At 40.2% G+C, this 26,912-nt stretch overlaps 1 protein-coding gene across 4 annotated transcripts in view; it reads left to right on the top strand.

The window, feature by feature from the left end:
* Positions 1 to 26,912, top strand: part of AQP9 (aquaporin 9) — a 79,217-nt gene that overhangs the window by 27,256 nt on the left and 25,049 nt on the right. For 3 of the 4 annotated variants that reach the window (XR_006961281.1, XM_047075057.1, XM_047075056.1), the window contains exons 2-5: positions 1,827 to 1,953; positions 5,436 to 5,573; positions 7,153 to 7,271; positions 12,477 to 12,694. Coding sequence is in view for 3 of the 4 variants with exons in the window: in XM_047075057.1 (XP_046931013.1) it covers positions 1,827 to 1,953; positions 5,436 to 5,573; positions 7,153 to 7,271; positions 12,477 to 12,694 (602 nt within the window). In the remaining variant the exon portion in view is untranslated. Of the gene's footprint in view, positions 1 to 1,826; positions 1,954 to 5,435; positions 5,574 to 7,152; positions 7,272 to 12,476; positions 12,695 to 17,562; positions 19,477 to 26,912 lie in introns of those variants that run through there. The other variant, XM_047075055.1, reaches the window with a different exon arrangement.

Below are 26,912 nucleotides of genomic sequence, written 5' to 3'. Positions count from 1 at the left end.
TAATTGTCAATAAGGCAGCAGAAGAAGGGGTCTCTATCTGCAGGCAGTCTGACCGTCTGACCTAGAATGAAGCAAAGCATTCTTTCCTAAGCTTACTTTGTTTGGAAAAGCAGAGGACTGTCCATAGGTGCTCTGAAGTGACAAAAAATACACTAGTGTCAGTTGTGGGCACTTTCTAACATTCTGAAAAATCAATGATAACTGCCAAACACTGCAGCCTGAGACCGAGCATCTGAGCATGAGAAACAATCATCTACAATCCCACTGAGAGAGAGAGAGAGAGAGAGAGAGAGAGAGAGAGAGAATCATTAACTTGGTTGTGATCATGTGATGTTAGGCATCACATACTACTCGTATTGCAAGACATCACTCATTTATCAACTTAAAATTTATTAGAAATGTTTGTTCACTTGTGGAACACTTGCAGAACAAGTTACTCACAATCCAAGGTTTTAATGTAATATATTTTGAATATGATTGGCAGTGTGCTTTAACACTGCTCTATATCTTTTCTTAAAAGTTATTAATATAGGGGCGCCTGCATGGCTCAGTTGGTTGAGCGTCTGACTTTGACTCATGTCACAATCTCATGATTTATGAGTATGAGCCCTGTGTTGGTCTCGCTGCTGTCAGTGCAGGGCCTGCTTCAAATCCTCTGTCCCTCCCCTGCTTGTACTTTCTCTCCTCTCTCAAAAATAAATAAACATGAAAAAAAGTTAATAGTATATATTGGGAATCTTTCCGTACACACTGATCTGCTTCATTCTGTGATACAGCTGCATAGTACTCTGCTGAGTAGATGTACCATAATATATTTGTTCCAGACATTTCTGAATACTTATCCCATTCTCCAAAATACCCTCTACAGCTGAAGACTATGGAAGATCCTACTTCCTCTTTACTGTATAACTGTTTGCAGAGTGCTTCCTATAAGCACAGCTCTGTGCTTGGTGCCAGAGGGAATGCAAGAAGCAGTAAGTTTGGCAGCCCGGCTCCCTAAGAAAGTACAGCCTCATCAGGGAGAAAAGACATGGGGATGAGGAGAGCTAGATTGCCAATGCTATCCCCCTGCCACTTTTCCTTTGTTTTCTTGCACATCAGATGCCCTTTCCCATGGCTTTGTACATGGCACAAATGGCCTTTCCATTTGTCAGATGTGCATATGACTGTGAGCCTGAGATGGCTTACACTGGGAACTTCCAGGGCAGGGATTGCCAGCTCTCCTATAGGGGCCAGGAAGGAGACCTCCGTGAGTGGAGTGAAGTGAGTGAGCCACTTGGGAGCATACAAGCTCTGTTTAAAGGGAGTGAGCAGCCTCCCCTCTCTCTGCCCCTCCCCTACTTATGCTCTCTCTCTCAAAAATAAACATTAATTTAAAGGGAGTGACCAGCTGCTGCTCTGCTCCAGGAAATTATTTCCCTGTGGTTGCTAGATCTTCTGATTGATGAAAAGGAACCAGTGGTAAAAAGTACATGGGATCTTTCTGTGCTATTTCTTATAACCTCAAGGGACTCTACAACTGCCTCAAATAAAAAGTTTGATTTAAACTAAGAGCAGAACCCTGGATCATGGTGTGAAATTACCCGATTTACAAGTATGGGGAAAATGTTAATGCTGCAGGCCCAGAAACCTCATCTGTAAGCCAGATACAGCTTCAGAACCACCATTTTGCTCTCTGTGCACAGCGGGATCATTACGATTTGATTTGCATGAAGCCTGAGGCAGCCCAATCTCCATGTTTGCTTAAAACATCTTTCTTGTTCCTGTGGCTTTCCATTGTCTTTGACAGTCGCCATCCCCACTTATGAAGCTTCCTCTCATTCCAGGTCCTTGGATGTGGCTCTGTTGCCCAAGCTATCCTCAGTCGTGGACACTTGGGAGGAATTGTCACTATCAATGTTGGATTTGCAATGGCAGTTGTAATGGCCATTTATGTGACTGGAGGTGTCTCTGGTAAGTAATAGAAATAATAATAGCTGCTGTTAATTCAACCATTCCAGTGTGCTAGCCTAGTGTTGGATGCTTTACATGCCTCAATTTATTTGGATCTCCACAACCCTGAAAGAATATGTATTTGATTCTATTTTTATAGATGTTAAAATCAAAGGGGACAGCAAACGGTAAGTGACTTGTGCAAAGGCAACATTTAGCAAGAGACAGAGATGGGGTTAGGATTCAGAACTAGCTGACCCCTAAATCTAGTCACTATATTGTATTCTTCTTCCATCAATATGATCTTTTACCTTCTCTACCCCATGCCTGGAAGCCGTTCTCGGATACCCCATGCCGAGCCCAGTGAAGATCACTCCAAGAGAGAAAAATCCCTGGACCTTTACCCACAGCAATGAAAAAGTCTATGCCACTTGCAAAATGACTGGTGCTTTCATGGAAGTGCAGGTCTCATCAAGCAGATCACGGGCTAATTCTGCCCTGATTAGAAGCCACTCACAATGTTCTGAGAAGCAAAATGAAATGATGATATTTAACGCAGTCTGGGGACTTAGGAGAGCACTGTGGAAATGATCCAGTTCTCAAAGGCACTCAGAATCTTTCAGAATCCTTGTCAGAACACTAAGGCAGGACCACTGGGGATAAAGGAAGAAAGGGAAACACCACGTGCTGGTTGCTATCCTGGGGCTGTCCATACTTTATCTCTTTTCTCTAAAGCAGCCCTCTAAGGCAGGCATTACTGTCTACATCCCACCAAGAAAAGTGGAGCGCCAAGATATTAAATAAATTGCTGGAGTCGCACAACTGGCAAAGAGCAGAGCAAAGATTTGATGCAGGTCTACGTGACAGCAAACCTCATGTCCCCACGGTCACACAATATTCACAGTGGTCTATTATGGGAAGGGCGTTATAAGCAGGGCCTTTGGGCAGAGCAGACCTGCCAGACAACCATGCTGGCCAGCTGGCCTGGTGACAGATACTGCCATTGGAGCGCTGAAGAATGGTTGCCTAGACCCTGGGGGAGCCTCCTTGAGCTGGGCACCTGGAACAGTCATTTGCTGGCTGGCACCCTTTCCATAGCACATGGACTCAGATCCTGGGGTGGTCCAGGCTAGAGATGCCTGTATGTGTGATTTGTTTGGCATGAGCAGTGTTTATGTTCACTCTCTCGTCAAGCCTTTGCTGTGATCCCAGGGCTGCACTACCTAAGCATAAGAGCACACAGGGGACCATCCTGACTGTGCCAAGGCCAGATTACAGTGCAGGCCTTGACAGCAGGCACAGATCATAGTTGTGGCTTAAAACAAGCATGCAGGAGGCTCCACTGCTGCCCCCAATGCCCCACTATGTTCACGCAACAAGTGTGGTTTCCGCAAACCGTGGGATATAAACATGAGTGCATTCTCAGCTGTTTTTTAGGTAGTGACACGGTTTGGGAATATTTCACCTGCATAACACCCTGAATTGAATTCTATTTATTTAGAAAAATTGACCCCAGGCCCTAGGAGTGTAAGAAATTGCTTTCATCACCACTGGAGCCCATGTCTGTTTGTATCCATTGATATACTCAGGGATATGGGCAGTCACCATAGGAAAAAAAGGGGCAGAGACCAGCAAGAAAAGGAAGAGAGGGTGAGGGATGGTGTGAAGTCTTCCCATATGGCCCCTAGACCTGGGTTAAGCCCCTGTGGCCAGAGGGGTGAGAACCAGAGCTGATGGGACTGTTTCCACTAGAGGCTGTTTCTGGGTGAGGGTTAAGAGCTGACCAAGTTGTTCACGAGAGTCTGTGAGACCCCAAAATACAAGTACAGCAGTTTCTAAGTTCGGTTAATACAAGATGGCATTGGGTTGGAAAGGAAGCTCATCTCCCCATCTCTGGAGAGGCTCCTTGAAGACTGGTGCATTCCCACTGGTGGGAAGGTGCAGGGACAACACACCAGCCTACCACTGACATCCACACAGACACCCGTATTGGTTGTCTCAGCAGCCACGGGACTAGGATAGGAAGACTGTGGGGGAGATGACTTTCTCACGTGGCTACAGCTAACATACTGGTTTGTGGGCACATACAAGGCCCTCTTTGAGGATTCCAAAAATAACCAATGTGCACTGGGCATAAATATAAATAAGATCTCATTTGTGGTCACAGACTGGTGAAGTCAAACGACATCTGGTTTTGAAATAGAAAACATTACCTTACTGGAAGGAAGTTACCACACCCTGCTTCCTTGTGAATATGCCAGTGGTCTGCCATTCAAATCTGGCCAATCGGATCTCACAACTCCTCCATTAATTTTGAAACGTCCCCCGTGACAGTGTTCACACTGCCTACTGTTACCTAGGCTATGATGGTTGTTTTTGATGTAGCATTCTATAAGCAGTATAAATTCTTGAAAAAACAAAAGAGCTTTGTGTGATGACAAATAAAATATTAAGGTTGCCTCTATCACAGAATGGTCTCTGAGTGCGGGAAAGGGGGTCACTTGCCCAGAACAGCACCTTGAAAGGGTTCAATCTGCTCTCATAAGACTTCCGTCTTGGGCCTGGTGGGCTCCAGTTCCACCCCGGGCTCTTCGTATGAATCATCTGATCGTTACAACAACCTTGGCAGAGCCAAGACTTGAGGGCGGCATTCTCTGTGCCTCACACTTATGTTCTTTCCACTACACCACTCTGCTTTGTCCAGCAGTATTCCAGGCTGTGCGCTCATCTCTGCCAGGAGAAATCACCTGTTGCTTTGCAAGGCACCATCCTGAACACACCCTCTCGAATTCCCAAACAACTTTCCCTCTCAGTACTTTTGCAGTCTGAGCTACCTGAATAAAATCCTCTGACTATTTATTTATTTGGCTTTCATATTTTGAACACTTGCTATGTGCCTTTCATTGTGTGAAGGCCAAGGTGAAGAATGAGGTCTCTGTCTCAGAGTGCTTATGAGGGTTCATTTCCCCTTAAACATCTCTTTTCCATCTTAAGATTGTTTTAGACCTTCTGGATGTGGACCAAGGAATTACTAGATGCAGATTTAAACCTTAAACAATATATTGTATAAATATATTGACTTAAAAATATATTGAAGTTATCAGTTTATATCAATCTCTTTGAGGTTACTGTTTTATAGATAGATAAAGCCCAGTGGATGGATGATGGCTAGATGGTAGATTGATGATAGATATAGACAGAAAGTAAGCCTCGTGAGTCCAAGTTTCTTTCTATATCTGACTCCCTTTTCAGAAAGCTTAACTCTCTAAACAGTGTCTAATGACACTTGCAGGTTACTAGTTCCCATTTCCTCCCCACTCAAATACAAACACACACACTTACACACATACTTACACTCACAAATGCTTAAGTCTCTGTCTCTTCACATACAGTTCTCTACCTAGAAGACTGAATTCTGCCTGGGATCTCTAGATAAGGCTTTCTTCATAATAATTCTCCCTGGCCTGCTGCTGACATCCCTAATCATCTTATCTTTCTTGTAGGTGGCCACATCAACCCAGCTGTGTCTTTTGCAATGTGTCTCTTTGGACGGATGAAATGGTTCAAATTTCCTTTTTATGTGGGAGCCCAGTTTTTGGGAGCCTTTGTAGGAGCTGCAGCCCTCTTTGGCATTTACTATGGTGAGTAGGACAGCTGGCCATGATTTTAAAGTCAGAATTACTTGGTAGGAAGAGATAAGATAAGGCAAGAGCAGAACATGTTCCGCAGTTGACAGGCAGTTCTAAGAATTCTAGGTTCTAAATAATGGGACCAACATTATCATTAGGACAAATTCATGAAGCCTGTTTAAGAAAATGGTCACAAGCTTAAACGGAGGGCAGAACTTGAAGTCTATTTTTAGATCCAATCAGTACCACAATGTGAACATGCACAAAATAAGCAATAAGCCAGTGGCTTCTCCACAAGCTTTCTCTGAGTTGGCTGGGAGAGGAGGTGTTGACTGGTAGGTAGCAAAGGATATGATGAGTAAGTATTTAGAGAAAGAATCTGGAACAAAGTCTTTGAAGGAAGAGGCATAGTTGAGAATAGGCTAGGTGGGGATCTCTTCTCCATTCTGTCCAACAACCAGGACTTCTGTTCTGCAGCAGTCGTGGGGTGAAAACACAGCCCTGACGATTGAAGCCCCAGACTTTAACTCTGTGCTGTGTGAGTAAAGAGCTGTGTGACTTAAGTAAGTCATCTGACTTTGTTGTTTCAGTTTCCTTCTCTGGAAAATGAGAGAATTGACTTCTAAGACTCTTCAAACTAAAAAATCTTGAGATTGTATGAAATTAACTGTTAAAATAGTTCCTTCTGTCTAACCCAAGTTAAGTCTCCTACATTATGACTCTTGAATTGAAGCCCTTAGGAACTAGAATTTATGAAACCATGCCTTAGAGAAATACAACGTGGAAGGAGGCTTCTTCCCACAGAGTGTCTTTCTGAGAAAGAGAGCCTAAGAGGAATGACAGAGAATTGCAGCCCAGATCAGAAACTTGGAGAGCCAGCTGCTGTGGCAGGAGGGACTGGGGCCAGCGCTGGCTGGGTGGAGGACTGCTGTCTCCCTTGTTCTGAGGGCATCTTCACTGTACCACAGCACACCCCCAATTTCTGGACTCATATTGGGGGTTACTGAGAACCCTCTGGGAATTATGAGTTCTGCCTACAGTACATCAAAGCTCCACTTTGGCATTTGGTTGATATCAAAAATTCCAAGAATTTCCCCCAGAGAATATTAGTTCCCCAGATCCAATGGCTAAGGATTTGGCTCAAGTTTGGAGTGAACCATAGAGGGCAACCATGGCTTTCCATCTTTGACCTGGTATCCTGGAATTTCTTTGGACATCTCTAAAACTACCATGCTATGGGGGCTCCTGGTTGGCTCAGTCGATTAAGTGCCTGACTCTTGATTTCGGCTCAGGTCATGATCTCACAGTTTGTGGGTTTGGGCCCCGTGTTGAGTTCTGCGCTGATGGTGCAGAGCCTGCTCAGGATTATCTCCCACTCTCTCTCTCTCCATGCCTCCCCCGCCCCTCAAAATAAATAAACTTAAAAAAAAAAAAAACATAAAACTACCATGCTATGAAGTGAGGAGTGGCAAACAGTGTGGATCTGCCAAGCTGAACCTGAGTGATTGTAGCTATTTAGCACAAACAGGACATAGGCTGCACTCAGCTTTGCCAGGGGGACACTAATGTTCCAGGGCTCTGTCTTCCATAGATGGACTTATGTCCTTTGCTGGTGGAAAATTGCTCATCGTGGGAGAAAATGCAACAGCACACATTTTTGCGACATATCCAGCTCCATATCTGTCCCTGACAAATGCATTTGCAGACCAAGTAAGTGTACATTTAACAAAGATCTAACTCTGGTGAAAAGATATGATCTAGTAAGGGGAAAGCATAGTTGCATTATAGGCTAGCAGAAAGGAAAGGCTGTGTTTCCAAAGTCAGAGGTCATTAGGCATAACCCAAGCTTTTTGTTAACAAGTTTTTTCCTTTACCAAAGTTGACACTACTAAAAAAGTTTTCTGGTTCCTCTTTAATATATACACTTGTTTCACTTTGTTTGAGGTCCAGAAGAGAGCAGATGACTAGACATTTCAACCCCTCAAGGAGCAAATAGGGTTTGTTTCAGGATTACAGTCTCTTTTATGATCTGAATGGGGAGGCCATAAGAAAAGACATTTCTATCTCAATTCAAGGACTGTGAAGTGTGGTAGTTGAGCCTAGAGTATCACTGATCCTTTGTGTCTCCTCATATGCACAGGTTTATCTAAACTCTCAAGGTAGCTAGAAGTGTCTCCACCTTATTGGCATTTAAACAAGATGCACCCACCATCTATGATGTAGCCAAATGAACAGTTATTCTGGTCTATTTGTTGGAGGATCAACATTATCAACCTGAGAGTCTCTTCCTCCCTTACTGTATCCCAGGAAGGTTGCTGGTCAACCTGGAAGGAAGGAAGGAAGGAAGGAAGGAAGGAAGGAAGGAAGGAAGGAAGGGTAGGAGGAGACCAGGAGGGAGGGAGGGAGGAAAAAAGGGAGAGAGGACATGTCCAGCAACTCTAAGTTGTTCTCTTGTGATCAGGATTTATACGATGGGACAGGGAAGAGTGAGCATGTGTATAAAATGAATCTTCCAGTTTGCCAACTCTGTCCACCTCCATTTAAGATAGATGAAAGAAACTATGCCCTCATGTCCTGAGCCTTTTTCCTTCCCACTTTTATCAATAAACCAAATAGGCAACAAGTCTTTCTTGAGCACTTTCTGTATGCTCAGCCCTGTGTTGGAGCTGGAGGGACTGACAAGTAAACAGGAGTTGTAAAGATCCAAGATTTGGAGTCTGAGTACCTGACTTAAAATAACAGTTCTGCCCCAAATCCCTGAGTAGCCTTAGCTAAACTACTGAACTTTCAGGGTCTCAGGTTTTCATTTGTAAAGTGGGGATAGTAGTAGTACTTATCAAATTACTTGTAAGAATAAAATGAATAATATGAGGAAAATGTATTGTAAACAGTCTCTGCTCAGGAATTTAGAATCTAGTGAAAAACAAAATGATCACCTAAGAACAAGAGGAACATTGCAAAAGTGAAGATAATTAGATGGGAAACTGGACTGTAGGAGTCACATTAGTAATTTGGAACAGAGAGTCTAAGTGAGCTGGGATGATAAGAAAAGTTTTGGTGGAAAAGACACAGAGAGATGTAGCTGCCATAAAAAGGAATGTTATCATAAGCTGAAAAAATAGAAGATTGTATTCAAATGAAGTAGTTTAGGGTCTTACTCTATTTCCATACTTGGAGTGTCAGACTCATCCAAATGTCACACTTCAAGAGGACATACTACTGAAAGAGAGGATCCAAAAAGGTCACACAGCAATGAGTGGAGAGTAGGGATGTTTGTTCTAGAGAAGGTGTGCATGCAGGAGCTGGGGAGGATGTATGTGATCATCATCCAGTAGCTTTCAAAGATTTGAGGGAGTGTCAAGTGCAAAAAAAGTTAGACTTGGTGTGTATACCCTCCATGGAGATTTGGTGGAAATTAGTACATAGCAGGTACTCAATAAATATTTATTACTATACTTATATATTAAGTATGTAAAATTTGTACACCAGTATTTATATACTAATTATAAAATATTTAATCCCTACATGAATGAAATTATGGTGAGATCAAGTTATATTCAATAAAAGGAAGACTCTTCTAGCAACTGGGGCTGGGCTAAATATAGACCCTTTTGTCATAGGACAACAGTCATTAGGCCTGTCTAGTGGTAGGCCTGTCTGGGTAACCTCCAGGGCTGGAAAGCTTGGATTCAGAGATTCAAACACCAGATGATGGACATTGTGGGATGCGTCCCCTTTAAGGTCCTTTCCAGCCTGGAGACTAAATTAGCCAGTTAGAAACTAGGAAAAACTGGTGTCATCTGAAGGAAAGGAGCAGGAGGGAAGTTGTTTCATAAACTTGGGACAGCAACACAGAAAAAGATGGGAGGGGAGAGAACGCAGGATTGCTGGAAACAAGATGGTGGGCGTCCTTTACCCCTCTGGGCATCAGTCTCCATTAAGTGAGAGAGAATGGCAAGGTGATAATGGTTCAAAGTGCCCGGAGGACAGGGAGGGTGGGAACAGTTCACATTGACTGGCGCAGTTGCTGCATCAGTAAGGGATGCAGGGGCTGCCTCAGAATGGACTCTGGCGATGGCAAACAGTTGGGTTTCTCAGGGATCCTACGTTCCATTAAATTCAGGCACAGTTTATCTCATAATGAAGAAGAGGGGAGCAGAGTCAAGAGCTGTTGAGGGACCTTTAGAGATGTCTCCTGTGATTTCAGGTCCTTTCCATTCGAGCTAAGAGAGAAAGAATACTGACTTTCTCTCTAAAACCCTGGCTTGCATTGAAAAGGGCAGTGGCTTCATTGCATACTTCATTCAGTGTGGTTTGCATACTTCATTCAGTGTGGTCACAGGGTTTCATCCCTGTGCTCTCGGCTTTTCTGAGAATGTGAGGAGCAAAGTGAAGCCTCTAGCCCCACATATTTCCCCCCTGAGTCCTGGTGCAATGCTGTCCTCCTTACTCCTCCTAAGAGTTAGCTGGGGCCAAGCCATCCCTGACACACCGCCACTCCGAGGGCAGGAGAGTGACACAAGCCTCCCTCAGAATTCTGCAGTGTGCTGGGAGATGGGGCCCGGTCTTGCCTCTTTCCAAGCATCTGCCCTGAAACAAGTCACTCAGAACCTACTGAAGCCTCAGGTTAGTCTTCTCATAAATGGCATCAATAATACCTGCTTAATACACGGTAGGTAGCAGTAAAATCCCTCAATAAGCAGTTATTTTTCAACCTTTAGCCAGCCCTCTCTCCCTCCCAATCTTGTTCTTATAATGCAATCCTATATCATGTTACATGCTCTTGTAATTCCTGTCTTCAAGATGTACCACTGAGTATCTTGGTGACAAGAAAATTGCTTGGTCTTCTGGTCAGTGGAGGTCCAGCCTCACTGAGTGTTGTCATCTCTTACCCGATGCTTATCCCCATATGATCTCCTAAGCCTCAGTCACTGTGTTCACTTCATTCACCTTTTCTCAAAGTGAGTTGCCAGTTTCTCTAAGAGCTGTGGGTTTAAGCCAGCTATTATGCATAGCTAAGTAGAGAAAATGAGTATTAGAAAACCCTGATGCTCCAACCATGGGAGACCCCTGAAGGTTCTGTATTCTTTAGGCTTTGCGGAGAGTTCCAGAGAGTACCAACTGTTACTCAGTGGACATACAACAGAACTCTGGCCACCATGGCTGCATTTCTGGGTCAGTTTATCTCAAGAGCACAAAATTGTTTACCTCTAAGTATTGTTCAAGGATATTCCACAATTTAATTAATAAACATTCATTCAGCCGATATTTGTTGGCATCTACCGAGCCAGATACAGCTCCATGGCTGTTCCTTCCTCAACTTTCAGGGTCTGGTGCCCAATCTGACAAGTAAGCAGATCCCTCTGTACCAGGGTGATCAGGATTGTGATAAGAGTAAAGTCGAATGTAATGGGAGTCCAGAGGTGGAAGCTTCTATCCTGCCTGGGAGAGTGGGAAAAGACTTTCCAGGGAAGAGCGCCCTTGGGATAACATGATTCTTTGAATACAAATACTTTTAATCTTCTTGTGTTGGAAAACAGATGAAAGGATGAGGAACTCAAATTCTAAAATCAGTTGCCTGGTTCTCATCCTGATTCTTCTGCTTATGAGCTGTGTGTCCTTGGGCAAGTTTCTTAACCTATTTCTCTGCAAGTTTCCTCATCTGTAAACTGAGAGTAATAGTGGGATTTGTCTTGGAGCAATTGGCTGGCTCAGTCAGTGGAGCATGCAACTCTTGATCTTGGAGTTGTGAATTCGAGCCCCAGGTTGGGTATAGAGATTACTTAAAATAATAATAATAATAATAATAATAATAATAATAATAGGATTTATCTGATGGTTATTAGGAAGTGCTAATGAGATAAACATATGAAACACCTGGCACATAATAGGTATTCAGTGAATAGTGTCCATCAATTAGTGGTTAAGTAAGTAAAACAATAGTTTGGAAAATACAGAAAATAAATAGTGGGGAAAATACCAACTAGAATGCACCACTTCAGAATACCTATTCTTGTATTTCTTACAATATTTCTTACAATGTTTTCTTACAGTATTTCTTTTATGCACGTTTTTTAAATATGAAATACAACGTGCATATATTTTTTACTTAATATCATCAGCACTTTTAAATATTATCACATAGCTTTTATATTTATTGTGTTTAATGGCTGTAGAGTAGACCATAAATAGACACTCCCATTATTATTTTTAGCTTTTTCCCTATTTAATATGTTTTTAGATCTCTTCCAATTTTTTAGCACTATAAATAATGCCGAAGTGAGCATGTTTGTTTTATGATTTTTTTTCATATTTTGGATTATTTCCGGGGTATGGTTTTCAGATACCTAGCTGGGTCAAACTGAATAGATAATTTTATGGATTTTTTAATGCATATTGCTAAATTACTGCTGAATTTCCTTTTGAGAGTGGTACATTTAGTTCTGCCAGAAGAGCTTGAGGAAACCGGTATCATTTCCCTAACGTTTAGTAGTGTTTGCATTTTTCCATTATGAATCAGATTTTCCCACTTATTTGTTTCTTAATTCTGTTTTTCTTATGAATTTTCTGTTCATTTCCTTTACCCGTTTATCCACTGGTGTCTTGCCAGTTTGACTGAGGACCTTAGTTCCTTGCTTAGCTAGCTGGGTAGTAGCTTAGCAGAATGGTGTAGTGAAGGTAAGAGTCACCGGAGCTGAACTCTCTGGGTCCACACCTGACTGCCGCTCACTGAGTTTGACCTTGGCACGTAACTAATGTGTAAATGAGGATGACACTGGCACCCACATCTAGGATTGCTCACCAATGCATGTTAGTCATTACTAGGTTTGTTCTTTAACAAGAGGGGGTAAATTCTGCAGTGGGCAAATGAGTAGAATACAAGTTCAGTCCCTTATGTATTTTCTCCTTCCGCAGGTAGTGGCCACCATGTTCCTCCTCATGATTGTCTTTGCCATTTTTGACTCCAGAAATTTGGGAGTCCCCAAAGGCCTAGAACCCATTGCCATCGGCCTCCTGATTATTGTCATTTCTTCCTCCTTGGGATTGAACAGTGGTTGTGCCATGAACCCAGCTCGAGACCTGAGTCCCAGGCTTTTCACTGCTTTGGCAGGATGGGGGTTTGAGGTCTTCACGTAAGTAACAGTGGTGTCGGGGGAGAGAGAAAGATTCATGCTATGCTTTACTGGGGAGAGCTGTGTTTGGACTATGGAAGTCAAAGAGAGTTCAGATGGGAGCACGGAGGTTAAGGGCACACTCTGGTCATCAGTATGGAATATTTTACTAGTGATTTGTGGTATGCAGTGTGGTAGGGGATGGGTGGGGAAGACAGACATGGACACAGATACAGAGAAAGAGAGAAAGAGACAGAGAGAGAGGCTCCAGGTAAATTCCAGAAGAGATAGCCTTGCCCTATATAATAATAATCAATCTTCAATTGATATATGGTTTTATGTGGATATTTTGGTTGTATAACTTCTCTGCAGATTCACTTTGATACAAAGTTGCGGCAAGAATTTACATATTCCGATACTACTACAGGGCTCTTTCTAGGGAATCATGCTATGTATGCTTCAGTCATTCAACCTATCTTTACTGAACACTATCTGTGCTGTGGTCACTGTGCTAGGTAAGGAAATTTCAAAATCAGCTAAGACACTAGCCTTGAGCAACATAATAAGTGCTTTGGCAACTCCTAAAACTAAGTGCTAGACAAGAGAGTAACTAGCTAGCTATGCCTGGGGAAATTGGAAAAGGCATCACTGAAGAAGTGAGAGCTGAGTTGGGTCTTGAGGTATGAGTAGGAAGTCCCTGGTAGAACAGACATAAAAGAGGGCCTGTGTATAAGAAAAGGCAAGACGCCATGCTTTCTACCTCAGAATGTGCTGTGGAAACATGCCAACTGTCAGGACCAGTCTTCCAGGACAATCTGTACCCATTTCTTCCTTCCCACTTTTGCCCCATAAAATCACAGTGGCCTGTCCCCATCCCTTTATCACATTTCTCTCTGGGAAAGGAACTCACTTGGTTCATCAGGAAACAGGGATCTAATACAGAGAAAGAGAGGCAGGAGAGACATGTGTAAGGAAATATTAGTTTGATATTTGCTATGAGAAAAGACTTGAGTGTTTCTAAACACTGACCTATACATATAGTCATATACATGTTATGACTTATTTAAGTGTAAGCTGGGTTGTCTTCTCCAATGTGAAAAACTAGCTATTGAAATAACTGATACCAGTCAGAATACCAGAGACAGGGTTGAGAGCTGCTAGAGTATAAGCATGCTGAGGACAGGGACCTGGCAGCTTCCTCACTGCTGCACTCCCAGTGACAAGACTCGGGCCTGTCATATACAGAGTCTCATAGAAGTTAATAAATGTCTGAATGAAATAATGGATAAACACTATATTCCAGACATGTCCTAAGAGATGAGGGATACAAAGAAAACCAAGCCACATCCCCTATCTTTAAGAAACTAGTAATGCAGTGAATTTTCTACAGCAGTGGTTCTCAACCAGAGGTGATTTTTTTCCACCCAGAGATATTTAGCAATGCCTGGAGACATTTTTGGTTGTCCCAACTGGGGAGGGTGGAGATGAAAGTTGTTACTGGCATCTAGTGAGTAGAGGCCAGGGATAGTGCCAAACATCCTACAGTACCCACAACAGATCCCCACAACAAAGAATTATTCAGGCAAATTGTTAAGAGTACCACAGGTGAAGGGCTCTTGTTCCAGAATGATTACCACTAGAACATGAAAAGGTTGAACAAAATGTCTCCAACTAGGAAGGATCTTTTGTATTCTTCCAACAGAGAATGAAAAACATATGTCAGAAAGATGACCAGAGCCCAGAATTAACCTATGAGTTTCGTTAATTCCACCTTCTTGAGCCTAGCTCTAGGAGACCACTGCCCCCATGACCAGGTCACCTCAATTAGCTTCACACAGACCCTGAACAAAGATGCCTCAAAGGCCTCCCTTTGAGCCCTGCTTGGTGATTCATCCAAAGCTCTAAGAGTGATCTTGGTTCTAAGATAGGCAGAGATTTTCCCTACTCTCTCTTGGCTTTATTATGTATATGCAGGAGATCGTGTCTGTGGCAAAATGCTACAATCACCTAGTGCCAAATAGAGCTCCGTGTCCCTCTGTCAGGGTCTTCTCCCTTCATTCATTCATTTATTCATCCATGCAGCTACCTGAGCTCTCATTCAAGGAGCTGTGCTGGAGATGACAAAAACCAGTTGCTGTCCTTCAGCTTTATTTGTGTTTTGTTTCAGAGGGGTTAGCATAGGCTCTCACACAAGTTGAAGTTGTCAAATGGCATTAAACAGATTTGACTCATTAAAACCAGCACTTGAACAGTTTTCAGCTTCAAATTTAGGAATTATAGGGGTGGAAGTAGGGACATTTTATAGTATTTGGACATGTTTAAACAGGGACAAAGAGAATATTTCAGGCAGAGATGCTGCTGTATACGAAGACAAATGTTCAAATGACATGTGATCTAGTCTATCTGGAAGGGTGCATGAAGAAGGCTGGAAAGGACAACTCTTGTTAGATCACAGAGGATCTAAACTCCCAGAATGAAAAAATTGGGTTTTGGCCACTCCCTATTGTGTAGATTATGGGAAGTAGCAAAAGATTTAGAACAAAAGTTTGATGTGTTTAGAGCTCCAATTTAGCAAAATTAATCTGACATCACTACATAAAATGGATAAAAAGGAGAGTAGAGAATCAGAAACCAATTAGGAAAGAGCTGGCTGGCCGATAATCGTCAAAAATTTCTGAGAAAACCTTTGAGGGATAACAGGTCTCCAAAGTATTCCCAGACTCTCCCATCCTTTCAGGATTCCCTATCCCTGATAAGCATCTCAGAAGATATCCCAGCTTGGATCTACACCCACGGTCTCAGATAAAACCAAGACTGCCTTATTCTCAAGTCCTCACTTGCCCCTGTAAGACAGGCAGTGAGGATGATGGCGGAGTGGGGCACCAGAGGGTCCAACGAGGGCAAGTCAACAGACTCTAGCTGACTATTGCTTTTCCCTTAAATATTAGGATGTTTCCCATCTAAGCTCTCTCCACTAATTCATATTAAGTTGTTTATGACTTCATAGATGAAGGATCTCAGGAGTATTGTTAATATTTTAAATAGTTTACCCAAAGGAATGAATCCCTGATGATGGTATGTACCTTAAGCAAGTAACACAGACGTTTTCCTGGAATATCCCAATCACAGCGTGCAAATGACACTGTGGACTTTTAAATTTTTTTTTTCAACGTTTATTTATTTTTGGGACAGAGAGAGACAGAGCATGAACAGGGGAGGGGCAGAGAGAGAGGGAGACACAGAATCGGAAACAGGCTCCAGGCTCTGAGCCATCAGCCCAGAGCCCGACGCGGGGCTCGAACTCACGGACCGCGAGATCGTGACCTGGCTGAAGTCGGACGCTCAACCGACTGCGCCACCCAGGCGCCCCAGTGTGGACTTTTAAGACTGGGCCAAGAAGGATACTACATGTGAGGACCTTCATTTATGACTTGTGACCTTGGCACAACAGGTTCAGCCCTGACAGAAGGAAGAGCCCAGCCAGTGAAAAGAGCACATGTGTCCTGGCAGATATCTGGGACACTAATCTGTTAAATGACAGTGAGATACGCCATTAAATCATGATGAACGAAAGAAAATGGTAGACAAATTAGATGGCTTAGACTTGCTTCATGTGTTTACCAAAGAGAAGTCTCCTAGCTCTTTAAAGCCCACGTGCCTCTCCTAGGAAAGTCCTTGGGGGCTTGTGAAGGGGCACTGAGAAAGCAGCGAGTGCAGCTTCCTCTCTCCCGTGCCGTAAGAGTGACATCTGGTGGCTGCTGTGCTCACCCTCGGTGCTCTTCCCTCCACCCTGCATTCCTAATCTAAGATTTTGGAGTGCCTGAATGATCCAGGTAGAAGAGACCACCACGCAGATGAAAGAACGAAGTTCAAGGGCAGGGCTTATTTCCTTTATTATCCTTTCTAATCAAACTGTGATAGAAACAAAAGGCCACATGGAACATATACGTAGTTATTAAGCAGAATGATAAAAAGGAAAGCCATCAACCTTTTCTAGGTAGGACAATGTGAAGTCCTCAAGTATATGTGTGTGCTCTTGCTATTTCCCCTGCCTCCTCTGCATTATCCTGAATATTTGTGTTTACCATTCCCCTGCTTTAAAAAGTTTTATCTGAAATATATAGGTCGTTGAACAATATATTGTACAGTTTTGCTTGCTTCTGAAGATCATGTTCCTTTCTATGGAGCTATTTAAATCAATTTCCTGTCTCTGAAAAAGATGGTGACAATTTACAAAGGCATCTGCTTTCTCCCATAACTATACTTTTAGTATAATGTACCGTCATTGAAGACTTCTTCAGAAGACAGAATCATGGCACAAAACCCTTATCAGAGAGGAACTTTAAGCTGTGACCTCAAAAAATAAGCATGTAACTAAATTATATTTAGTAGGTAATTCATATATCCACCTTTCATTTTTTAAAATTAATTCATTCATTGATAAACATTTCCTGATTGTTTATTTTGTGGTTGCCCTCATAGATGGATGATTTCCAGGAACCCCTCCACACCTTTCCATTCATTATCCCCAGGATTCATCATTTCAGGATACAAGAAAGGCAATTCCTGAGTAATCAACCTGAACTATCCCTAGATGTCTTCAGTTTTGACAGTGGGTTCAGGGACTATATTTTCTGAAAGGAAAATAAATGGGGCATATTCTCTCAAGAGTACTCATAGGAAAATGGAATAGATCATCTGAAATCAGGTAAATGGAAAATCCAGGATGATGGTTGCCAAGCTACAGTGAGTGTCCTTATGCTTAGTTCTTGCTGAGTTAAAAGGGAACCATGAGCCTGAGAAAGACTGGCTTGTTTAGTGGATAACTAAACAATAATATCAGGAGAAAGGTCCAAGTGCAATATCACTAATTTCTTGTTTGATTTCAGAGCTGGAAATAACTTCTGGTGGATTCCTGTAGTGGGCCCTTTGGTTGGCGCGGTCATTGGAGGCCTCATCTATGTGCTTGTCATTGAAATCCACCACCCAGACCCTGACCCAGACTTCGAGACAGAACAAACTGAAGACAAAACAGATAAATATGAACTTAGTGTGATAATGTAGTAGTGTGCTCAGTTCTGGGTTTGCAATTGGCTGAACTAGTATTCTCTTCAGAAAAGATGGCATCCAGGCATCTGTGTTTTCATAAGACTAGGATGGAATCCATCCAATTTTCTCTGCTAGCCGTGTGAGGCACCTAACTGTAAAAGCATTCAAGTAAAAGCTTGCAAATGCCGACCTCTTCTCCACCAGCTTCCCCCAGAATAGCACTGAATATTCCCTGCTCTGTTTATTTTATCCTTTGATGGGAATCTTTATTAGTGGAGGAGCACTAATCATTTAGAACTTTGACCATGGACTTATTTGGATGATCTTAGCTGCATTACTTGTATGAAATGACATTACAAAAGCCTTGTTTTCAAATTCCACAAAGATTACATTTTGAGTATCAACCAAAACTAAACTGAAAGACAAAATAGTGATTTCAGTTAATATGTCCACGGATTAGCATTAACTCTGTAGTTATGTTGTGCCACTATCTTTGTATGAATACAGATATTCCTCAAACCTGGGAATAAAGGAAACGTAGACTACAGCTGGAAAGCACAGGGGAAGGACATTGTGGCATTCAGAAACCTCAGGAGACAAGACAAATTTGGGAAACCAAATGGAATTTTTTAATGGAAACCATTTATCAGATTAATCTCTTGCTCTTTGCATTTTAGAGGGCACCAACTAATTTCCTTGTCTTTGGTATATAATAACCTAAAATACAACTGTAACCTCAGTCATGAAAAATACATCACTCTGTATTTTTAACTCAAATGTGTTTTCCTAATTGTCCACTTGAGGATAGACGTTTGAAAAAAGATGTCAATGGCTGCACTCATCCATTATTCTTCACATGCCCTAGAAGTCAAAACTGAAAGCCACTGGAACCTGGACTAGAGGAATCTTCAGGATAGAAGGTCCCTGGAAAGATAGCATTACCTTATTGGGCTTTACAACTCACGAAACACTTCCATATTTATTATCTAATTTAATTCTCATGGTGATTGTTTGAGGTATATGCCATGCTTCCCATTTTCTCAGATAAAGAAACAGAAGCTCAGGGAAGTTAAGTGAGTTGCCGAAGGCCACAAGGAAAATTGAGCCTTGTCTAATGCATCCTACACCTTTCTGAAGATCAATAACTGGCCAAGATTCTTGGCCAGCCAGAAGACATAGACTGGCAGTTGCCAGAATGTGCACATCTTCTGGACATAATGTTCCTGGGATCCTAAAACATAAAGACCTGTATCATCTGGTTTTATTTCCACTGTTACTGAAGCACTAACAAAGGAAAGAGGTAGCAATTTGGTTGTACTTTTCATGTGCTGAAAAACGTTATCAGAAGGCCTCTCTTGCTTGCACTTGCTAAATCTTGCTCCTCTTCCCCCTCCTTCCTTCCCTGCCAATCACAAACATTACATTTGGGGAATTTCCTGTTGGTCAGGCTCTTCCCTGTGAAGTGCTTTAATTGGTGTTGCTTTGGTGACAAGTTTACACAAGCTTGTAACTCACAAGCACCAGAGAAATTGCCCTACACCAAGTGATTCATTCTCAAACTGTTAAAAAGCCCAGCCTTCCCAGAGGTATCCACTTTCCCAATTGCTTTGTGATGATCGCAGAACAAAAAGTAAATGTGAAATGTTTCCAGTGGCCTATGTTCTACCATCTACCAACCTGGAATTTTTTTTTTCCTTGCTCTGAAACTACCTGGATATTTCCTCTATGAAATAAAATTAGTGTTTTTTTTTTAAGTTTTTAGGAGTATTATGACTTCTAAGTACATATGTTCATCCTGTCTACAAATTGAGATCTCCTGGGGAGCTTTTAAAAATTGCTAATACCCAGTTATTCTTTTGTAAATATCACAGTGATTCAAATGCATAGCCAGGGTTGAGAACATTGAGTTAGTTAAATTATATGTGTCTAAGCTTTCTTTGAGAACCATGTCTGGAGGTGGCCAGGTGATTCCTGGTAGCATTCATAGGCTTGGGATCCTCAGAGATTTGAGAGCAGTGGTTCTCAATAGGGGGAAGTTTTGCCCCCTTTCCATTCCCTTCCACCACCCCCTGCAAGGGGATATTTGGCAATATCTGGAGAGGTTTTTGGTTGTCATAATTGCGGCAGGAGAGTTACTGGCATCTAGTGGATAGAAGTCAGCATGCTGCTAAACATCCTACAAAGGACAAGACAGCCCCACCCCAACCCCCACAATAAAGAATTATTCAGCGCAAAATAGCAATAATGCAGAGGTTAAGAGACCCTGGATTTGGAAAAAAAAGTGAGGTGAGGAATAAGAGAAGACACCGAAACCCTGTGCCCTGGTTCAAGTTCTGCAAAAACAGAGATGCCAAACAAGTCAGGAACAGCCCCAGGGTAGATTATAATTATTAGAGGAAGAGGCAATGTAAAATTTTAGTTTTCAGGTTAAATTGTGTAATTTATGATCTATGCAGGTGCTCATTAAACACTACTTGGTGATTAATGACTGAAATTATAAAGAAGAAATGCATACTTATGGAAATCAAACCCAGGAAGCCTTTTTTTTTTTAATGGAAAAAAAAGTTCCTCTTGTTCTAGGTGCTCACATTCTCTCTCTGCCCCAGTTTACAAGTGAGTTTGCCTGTGGCAGGTTCTTATGCAAGATAATGTCTTTGTGGTTGAATGATCAGTATCAGAAGTCAATTAGAGCCAAATAACCTATTTTTTAAATAGACCTTTTAGGAGCTGGAATTTTAACATCCCCCACCCTCCTTGTCAATCATGAAACTTAATAGAAAGTATTTATTTTAATGACAAACAGAATTTCTCTATGATTCTCCAACTTGTTGAGATGTCAAAGCATGTCAAATATTGTAGGGCTTTTTTTTTTTAAGTTTATTTATTGGTAGGGAGAGGCAGAGAGACAAGGAGAGAGAGAATCCCAAGCAGGCTTTGCACTGTCATCACAGAGCCCAATGCGGAGTATGAACCCACAAACCATGAGTTCATGACCTGAGCCGAAACCAAGAGTCAGACGCTTAACCTAGTGAGCCATCGAGGCACCCCAGACTTTTCTAACTAGTAAGAACCAAGGTTAATACTCAGCTGTTGAACAGGATAAGCAAAGGATAAATGTCACATTTAAAAATCTGATCCTTAAGATATAAATTATTGTTTCCTTTAAGTTGTTTACACACACACACACGTCTTATATAAATGTTGTAGAATTTTTTTTTACCTCAATACCCGGGGTTCGTTGTCTTGCCACTTCGAAAAATGAAGAGGTGGACACAAAAGGAGCAGCAGGCAGAAGTTTATTAGAGTATAAGACCAGAAAAGAATAGTATGAAAGCTCTCGTTACAGAGAGGGGGCATTCAAAAGCTAATGCCTGCAACTATAGGTAAGGGTCCTTGTTTTATAAGGTTCTGGTCAGCACCCATGTCCCTTCCCCCCTCATTCTTTCCCTTACTGGCTAGACAACTTTAGGTGCTGGGTTGTCAATTCCTAATTGGTTCGACTCCATTGTGTGAGGAGTCAGACTGGTCATACTGTCCTAAATAACACAAGTTTTAAGGTTTAGCTAGGTATTTTTATTGTCAACACATTATACCAGATGTACTAAACAGATAGATACAGACCATTCCATCCAAAAGCAATAGAACATACATTCTTCTCAAGGGCACATGGAAGATTTTCCAGGTTAGATCATGTGGTAGGCCACAAAATAAGTCTTAACAAATTTAAGAGGATTGAAATTGTATCAGGCATCTTTCTGATCACAATGGTATGAAACTAGAAATGAATTGCATGAGGAATACTGGGAAATCCACCAATATGTGGAGACTAAACAACATGCTACTGAACAACCAGTGGGTCAAAGAAGAAATCAAAACAGAAATGAAAAAATACCATGGGGGTAAATATAAATGGAAATATACCAAAATTTGTGGGATGAAGCAAAAGCAGTTACAAGTGAGAAGTTCATAGTGAGCCTAAAATGTATATGCAAATGAAAAGGCACTAGAAGACCCAAAACAAATGAAAAAAGGAACAAAATTGGAGGACTTATACTCTCTGATTTCACTACTTTCTATACAGCCAGGGACAGTGTGCTATTAACAGAGCATGTCCCTAAGGAGGGACAAATAGATTAATGAAACAAAATAGAGAATACAGACTTTGATCCACATTTATGCGGTAAATTGATTTTCAGTAAAGGAGTCCATGTAATCCAATAGAGAAAGGACACAGGTTTCAAAAAATAGTAATGAATAAAGGAATAGAAAAAAGGAAATCTTGACTCCTACTTCATAGTAACATAATACACAAACATTAATTCAAGATGGATCATAGGCTAAAGCTTCTAGAGGAAAACATGGGAGGATATATTTACAAGTTTAGGATTAGAAGAATTCTTGTAAAAGAATATAAAGCAATAAAAATAGGTTAATCAGACTTCTGCAAAATGTAAAACCTCTACCCATTAAAAGGTACCATTAAGAAAATGAATGTGCAAGCCACAGACTGGGAAAAAATATTTGTAATACATATACTTAACAAAGAACTTGTACCCAGAGTATCTAAAGTACTCCTTCAACTCAATAAAAAAGACAAACAGATGTTTTTTAAATGAGCTAAGGACTTAAATAGACACTTTATTAAGGAATATATATGAATGGCCAATAAGAATATGAATGAAGTTCAAATTAAAATCACAATAATGTATTAAATTACAGGCACTAAAATGGCTAATTCCAAAATAGACTTAATAACAGTAGCTGAACTCATATTATCAGTGGAAGTGTAAAATGGTACTACTCTGTAAAAGTGTTTTTTTATAAAATTAAGCATACATATATTCCATGACCGTGCATTTTACTCTCAAGTATTGACCCAAGTAAAACAAAATATGTCTTCCAAAAAGCCTTATACAAGAATGTTCATAACATCATTATTCATTATAGCCCTCATTTGGAAAAAATCCAAATGCCCATCAATAAGAAAATGGATATATAATTTGTGGTATATTTTTACAATGAAACATTACTCAATAATCAAAAATAATATGCTAAAGGAGCACCTGGGTAGCAGAGTCAGTTAAATGTTCAACTCTTGGTTTGGGCTCAGGACATGATCTCACAGTCCATGAGTTGAAGCCTTGCGTTGGGGTCTCTACTGCCAGTGCGGAGCCTGCTTGGGATTCTCTCTCTCTCCCTCTCTCTCTGCCCTTCCCCTACTCATTCTCTCTCAAATAAACAAACAAACAAACTTTAAAAATAACATGCTATTAACACATGCCATAACATGGATAAATCTTTAAAACATGCAGAGTAAAAGAAATCAGGCATAAAAAGTACATACTGTATGGTTAAATTTTTAATGAGCTCAAGGGCAGGAAAAAGAAATCAGAGTATTATTTGCTGCAGAGGTGGGCAGCAGTATTGATTATAAAAGGACTAGAGAAAATTTTCTGGAAATAAAAGTTTTAAATTTCTTGATTGGGTTAAAGATTATATAGATGTATACATATGTCAAAACTTACACTGAAAAATCTGTGCAGTTTACTGTATGTAAATAGTACAAGAAATCTTTAAAAATATTAATATATGATTTCTCATTTGAAACTATAAAGGCCACAAGTCAGTGGGATAGTAAATTCAAAGTAACAAAAGAAAAAGACATCAATCAAGAATTCTATGTCCAGCAAAAATATGTCCAGCAAAACTACCCTTTAAAAAATAAAGGAAAAGTTAAGACTTTGCCAGAAAAACAAAAGCTGAGAGAGTTTGTCACTGATAGATCTGCACTGCTTGAAACACTAAAGGAAATCTCTCAGGGTGAAATTAAAGGACATTAGACAGTAATCAAATCCACATGAGAAATAGACTGATAAAAGTAACTACATAGGTAAATATCAAAGGCAGTATACATGTCTTTTGTTTATAACTTTTTTCACATGGCATATTTTAAAACATAACTGTATAACACTACAATTACATGGTTCTATTGATAGTTTTATAACGTATAAGTATGTAATTTGTGTGACAACAGCATGAAGTGAGGAGGGAATGAAGCTGTATAGGAGCTAGGTTTTTTTTACAATATTGAAATCAAGTGGCTATTTATCAGAACTAGGTTGTATAAATTAATAAATTTATTGTAATTTCCAGGACAGCCACTAAGAAAATAACTCAAAAAATAGTAAAAGAGACAAGAGAATGAAAATACTGAACTACAAAATATGTTTAACACAAAAGTAGGTAATAATGGAGGAATAAAAAAATAAAAATACATAAGACATATAGAAAACAAATAACAAAATAGCAATTGTAAATTCTACCTTTTTAATGATTACATTAAATGTAAATAGATTAAACACTTCAGTGAGAAGATGGAGATTGGCAGAATGAATCTGAAAATATCATCTAAGTTTATACTGTCTACAAACGATGCACTTTATACTGAAAATCAGACATAGGTTGAAAGTAAAATGATGGAAAAGGATACACACCATGCAAATGGTAATCAAAAGAGAAGTGTCTACTAATATCAGAAAAATAGGTATTAATGAAAAACTGTTACTAGAAACCAAGAGAACATTTAAAAATGATAAAAGAGTGCATCAAGAAGACCTAAGGTGTGTAAACATACATGTACTTGAAAGTAGAGTTCCAAAATACATGAAGCAGGACAAGTCTCCAGGACAGACTATAAGTAGGCCAACAAATCCCAATAAATTTAAAGGGATTGAAATCATACAGCAGTGCCTGATTGGCTCCATCAGTTAAGTGTTGGATTCTTGATTTCGGCTCAGGTCATGATCTCAAGGTCCTGAGATCAAGCTCCATGTGGGGCTCTAGACTGAATGTGGAACTTGCTTGGGATTGTCTCTCTCCTTCTCTCTCTGACCCTCTCTTACTTACACTCTCTCTCAAAATAAATAAATAAACATTTTAAAAAGGCAGTGAAATCATACAATATATGTTCTCTGACCACAATGAAATGAAAAATCAATAGCTACGAAATTTGGGAAATTCACTAGTATGTGTAAATTAAACAACCACTATTAAATAATCAATGGGTCAAGGAAGAAATGCAAAGAAAATTAGAAAATACGTTGAGATGAATGAAAATGAAAACACAACATATGGAAATTTATGGGATGCAGTGAAAGCAATGCTCAAAGGAAGATTTATAGCTATAAATGCATATGTTAAAAGAAAAAAAAACTCCAATCAACAACCTAGTCTTCTGCCTTAAGACACTGAAAAAGAAGATCAAACTAAACTTGGAACAATTTTAACAACACTGGAATAAAAAAAAAAAACACCTTAAGAGCAAGCAAAAGGAATGAAATAATAAGGATTAAAGGAGGAATGAATGAAACAGGAAACAGGAAAACAGGGGTGCCTCTCTGGCTCAGTCAGAAAAGCATATGACTCTTGATCTCAGGGTCATGAGTTCAAGCCCCACATTGGGTGCAGAGATTACCTAAATAAATAAAAACTTTCAAAACAAAAAGGAAGTAGAAAACAATAGGGAAAATTAACAAAATGAAAAGCTGGGCTCTTTGAAAAATCAACAAAATGGACAAGACTTCAGCTAGATTAACCAAGAAAAAAGGAATACGATTCAAATTACTAAAATCAGGAATGAAAGAAGGAACATAACTACTGAACATACAGAAATAAAAAGATTTATAAAGGAATACTATGAACTTCTATATACCAACAAATTAGATAACTTTGAAAAAAAAAATTTCCTGAGAAGGACAAAAAGCATTCAAACTGACTCAAGAAGAAATAGAAAATCTGAACATACCTGTAATGAAAAGATTAAATTGATAATCAAAAGACCTCCCACAAAGAAAAACCCAAAACTAGATGGCTTGTCAGGTGAATTCCACGTCACATTTAAAGAAGAATTGGTACAAATTCTTCACAAACTCTTCCAAAAAATGGAAGAGGAGAAAACACTGCTCAACTCATTCTATGAGATCAGAATTATCCTGATACCAAAATTACACAAAGATATTACAATAAAACTACAGACTAAAATCTTTTATAAGTATTGATGCAAAAATACTCAAGAAAATACTAGCAAACTGAATCCAGCAACATATAAAAAGAATTATATTCCATGATCACAGAGATTTATCCTAAGGATGTAAGATTGGATCAATGTATGAAAAACAGTCAGTGTAATAAGCCATAATAGAATAAAAGGCAAAAATGACCTGATCATTTTAGTAGAAGCCGAAAAATCAATTGACAAAAATCTAAAACATTTTTATAATAAGAACACTCAATAAATTAGTGATAGGAGGGAGTTTCTTTAACCTGATAAAGGACATCTACAACAAACACACACCAACATCATACTTAATGATGGAAGACTGAAATCTTTCCCCCTAAGATCAGGAACAAGATAAGTTATGTCTACTCAGATACTTCAACATTTTACTTGAAATCCTAGCCAGTACAATTAGGCAAGAAAAAGAAGTAAAAGACATCAGATTGGAAAAGAAGAGGTAAAACTGTGTTTATTTCCAGATGACAGAGTCATGTATGTAGAAAATCCTAAGGATTACACATACACACACACACAAATACTACTGGATATCATGGGCCTGGGTGGCTCAGTTAAGCCTCTGACTTCAGCTCAGGTCACAATCTCACAGTTCATGAGTTCAAGCCCCATGTCAGGCTCTGTACTGACAGCTCAGAGCCTGGAGCCTGCTTCAGATTCTGTGTCTCCCTCTCTCTCAGCCCCTCCCCTGCTCATATTCTGTCTCTCTCTGCCTCTCAAAAATAAATAAACATTAAAAAAATTTAAAAATTAAAAAACACTATTGGATACAATAAATACGTTCAGCAAAGTTGTAGGATAAAAGATCAAGAATCCAAAATTAGCTTTATGTCTATACACTAGCAACAAACCATCTGAAATGAAATTATAAAACAATTCCATTTATAATAGTATCAAAAAGGATAAAATATACAGATAAATTTAACAAAATGCTTTCAAGCTTTGTACACTGAAAACTGTAAAACATTGTGAGAAGGCGATGTGACTGTAGAAGAAAGAGGAAGTGAGAGAATATCATGAGAAGGACTTGGCCTACCATTGTTGGCTTTGAAGATGGACAAGCATGTGATGAATCAAGGAATGAGGGTGGCCTCTGGTAGCTAAAAAAGAAAATAGATT

Source organism: Lynx rufus, unplaced genomic scaffold (assembly GCF_022079265.1).
Source record: "Lynx rufus isolate CCGP_SWC_20201006 ecotype Redwood Valley unplaced genomic scaffold, mLynRuf1.p SCAF_13, whole genome shotgun sequence".
Classification (NCBI taxonomy): domain Eukaryota; kingdom Metazoa; phylum Chordata; class Mammalia; order Carnivora; family Felidae; genus Lynx; species Lynx rufus.
Note: the sequence above shows the minus strand (reverse complement) of the source record. Positions and strands in the feature narration are given on the sequence as shown.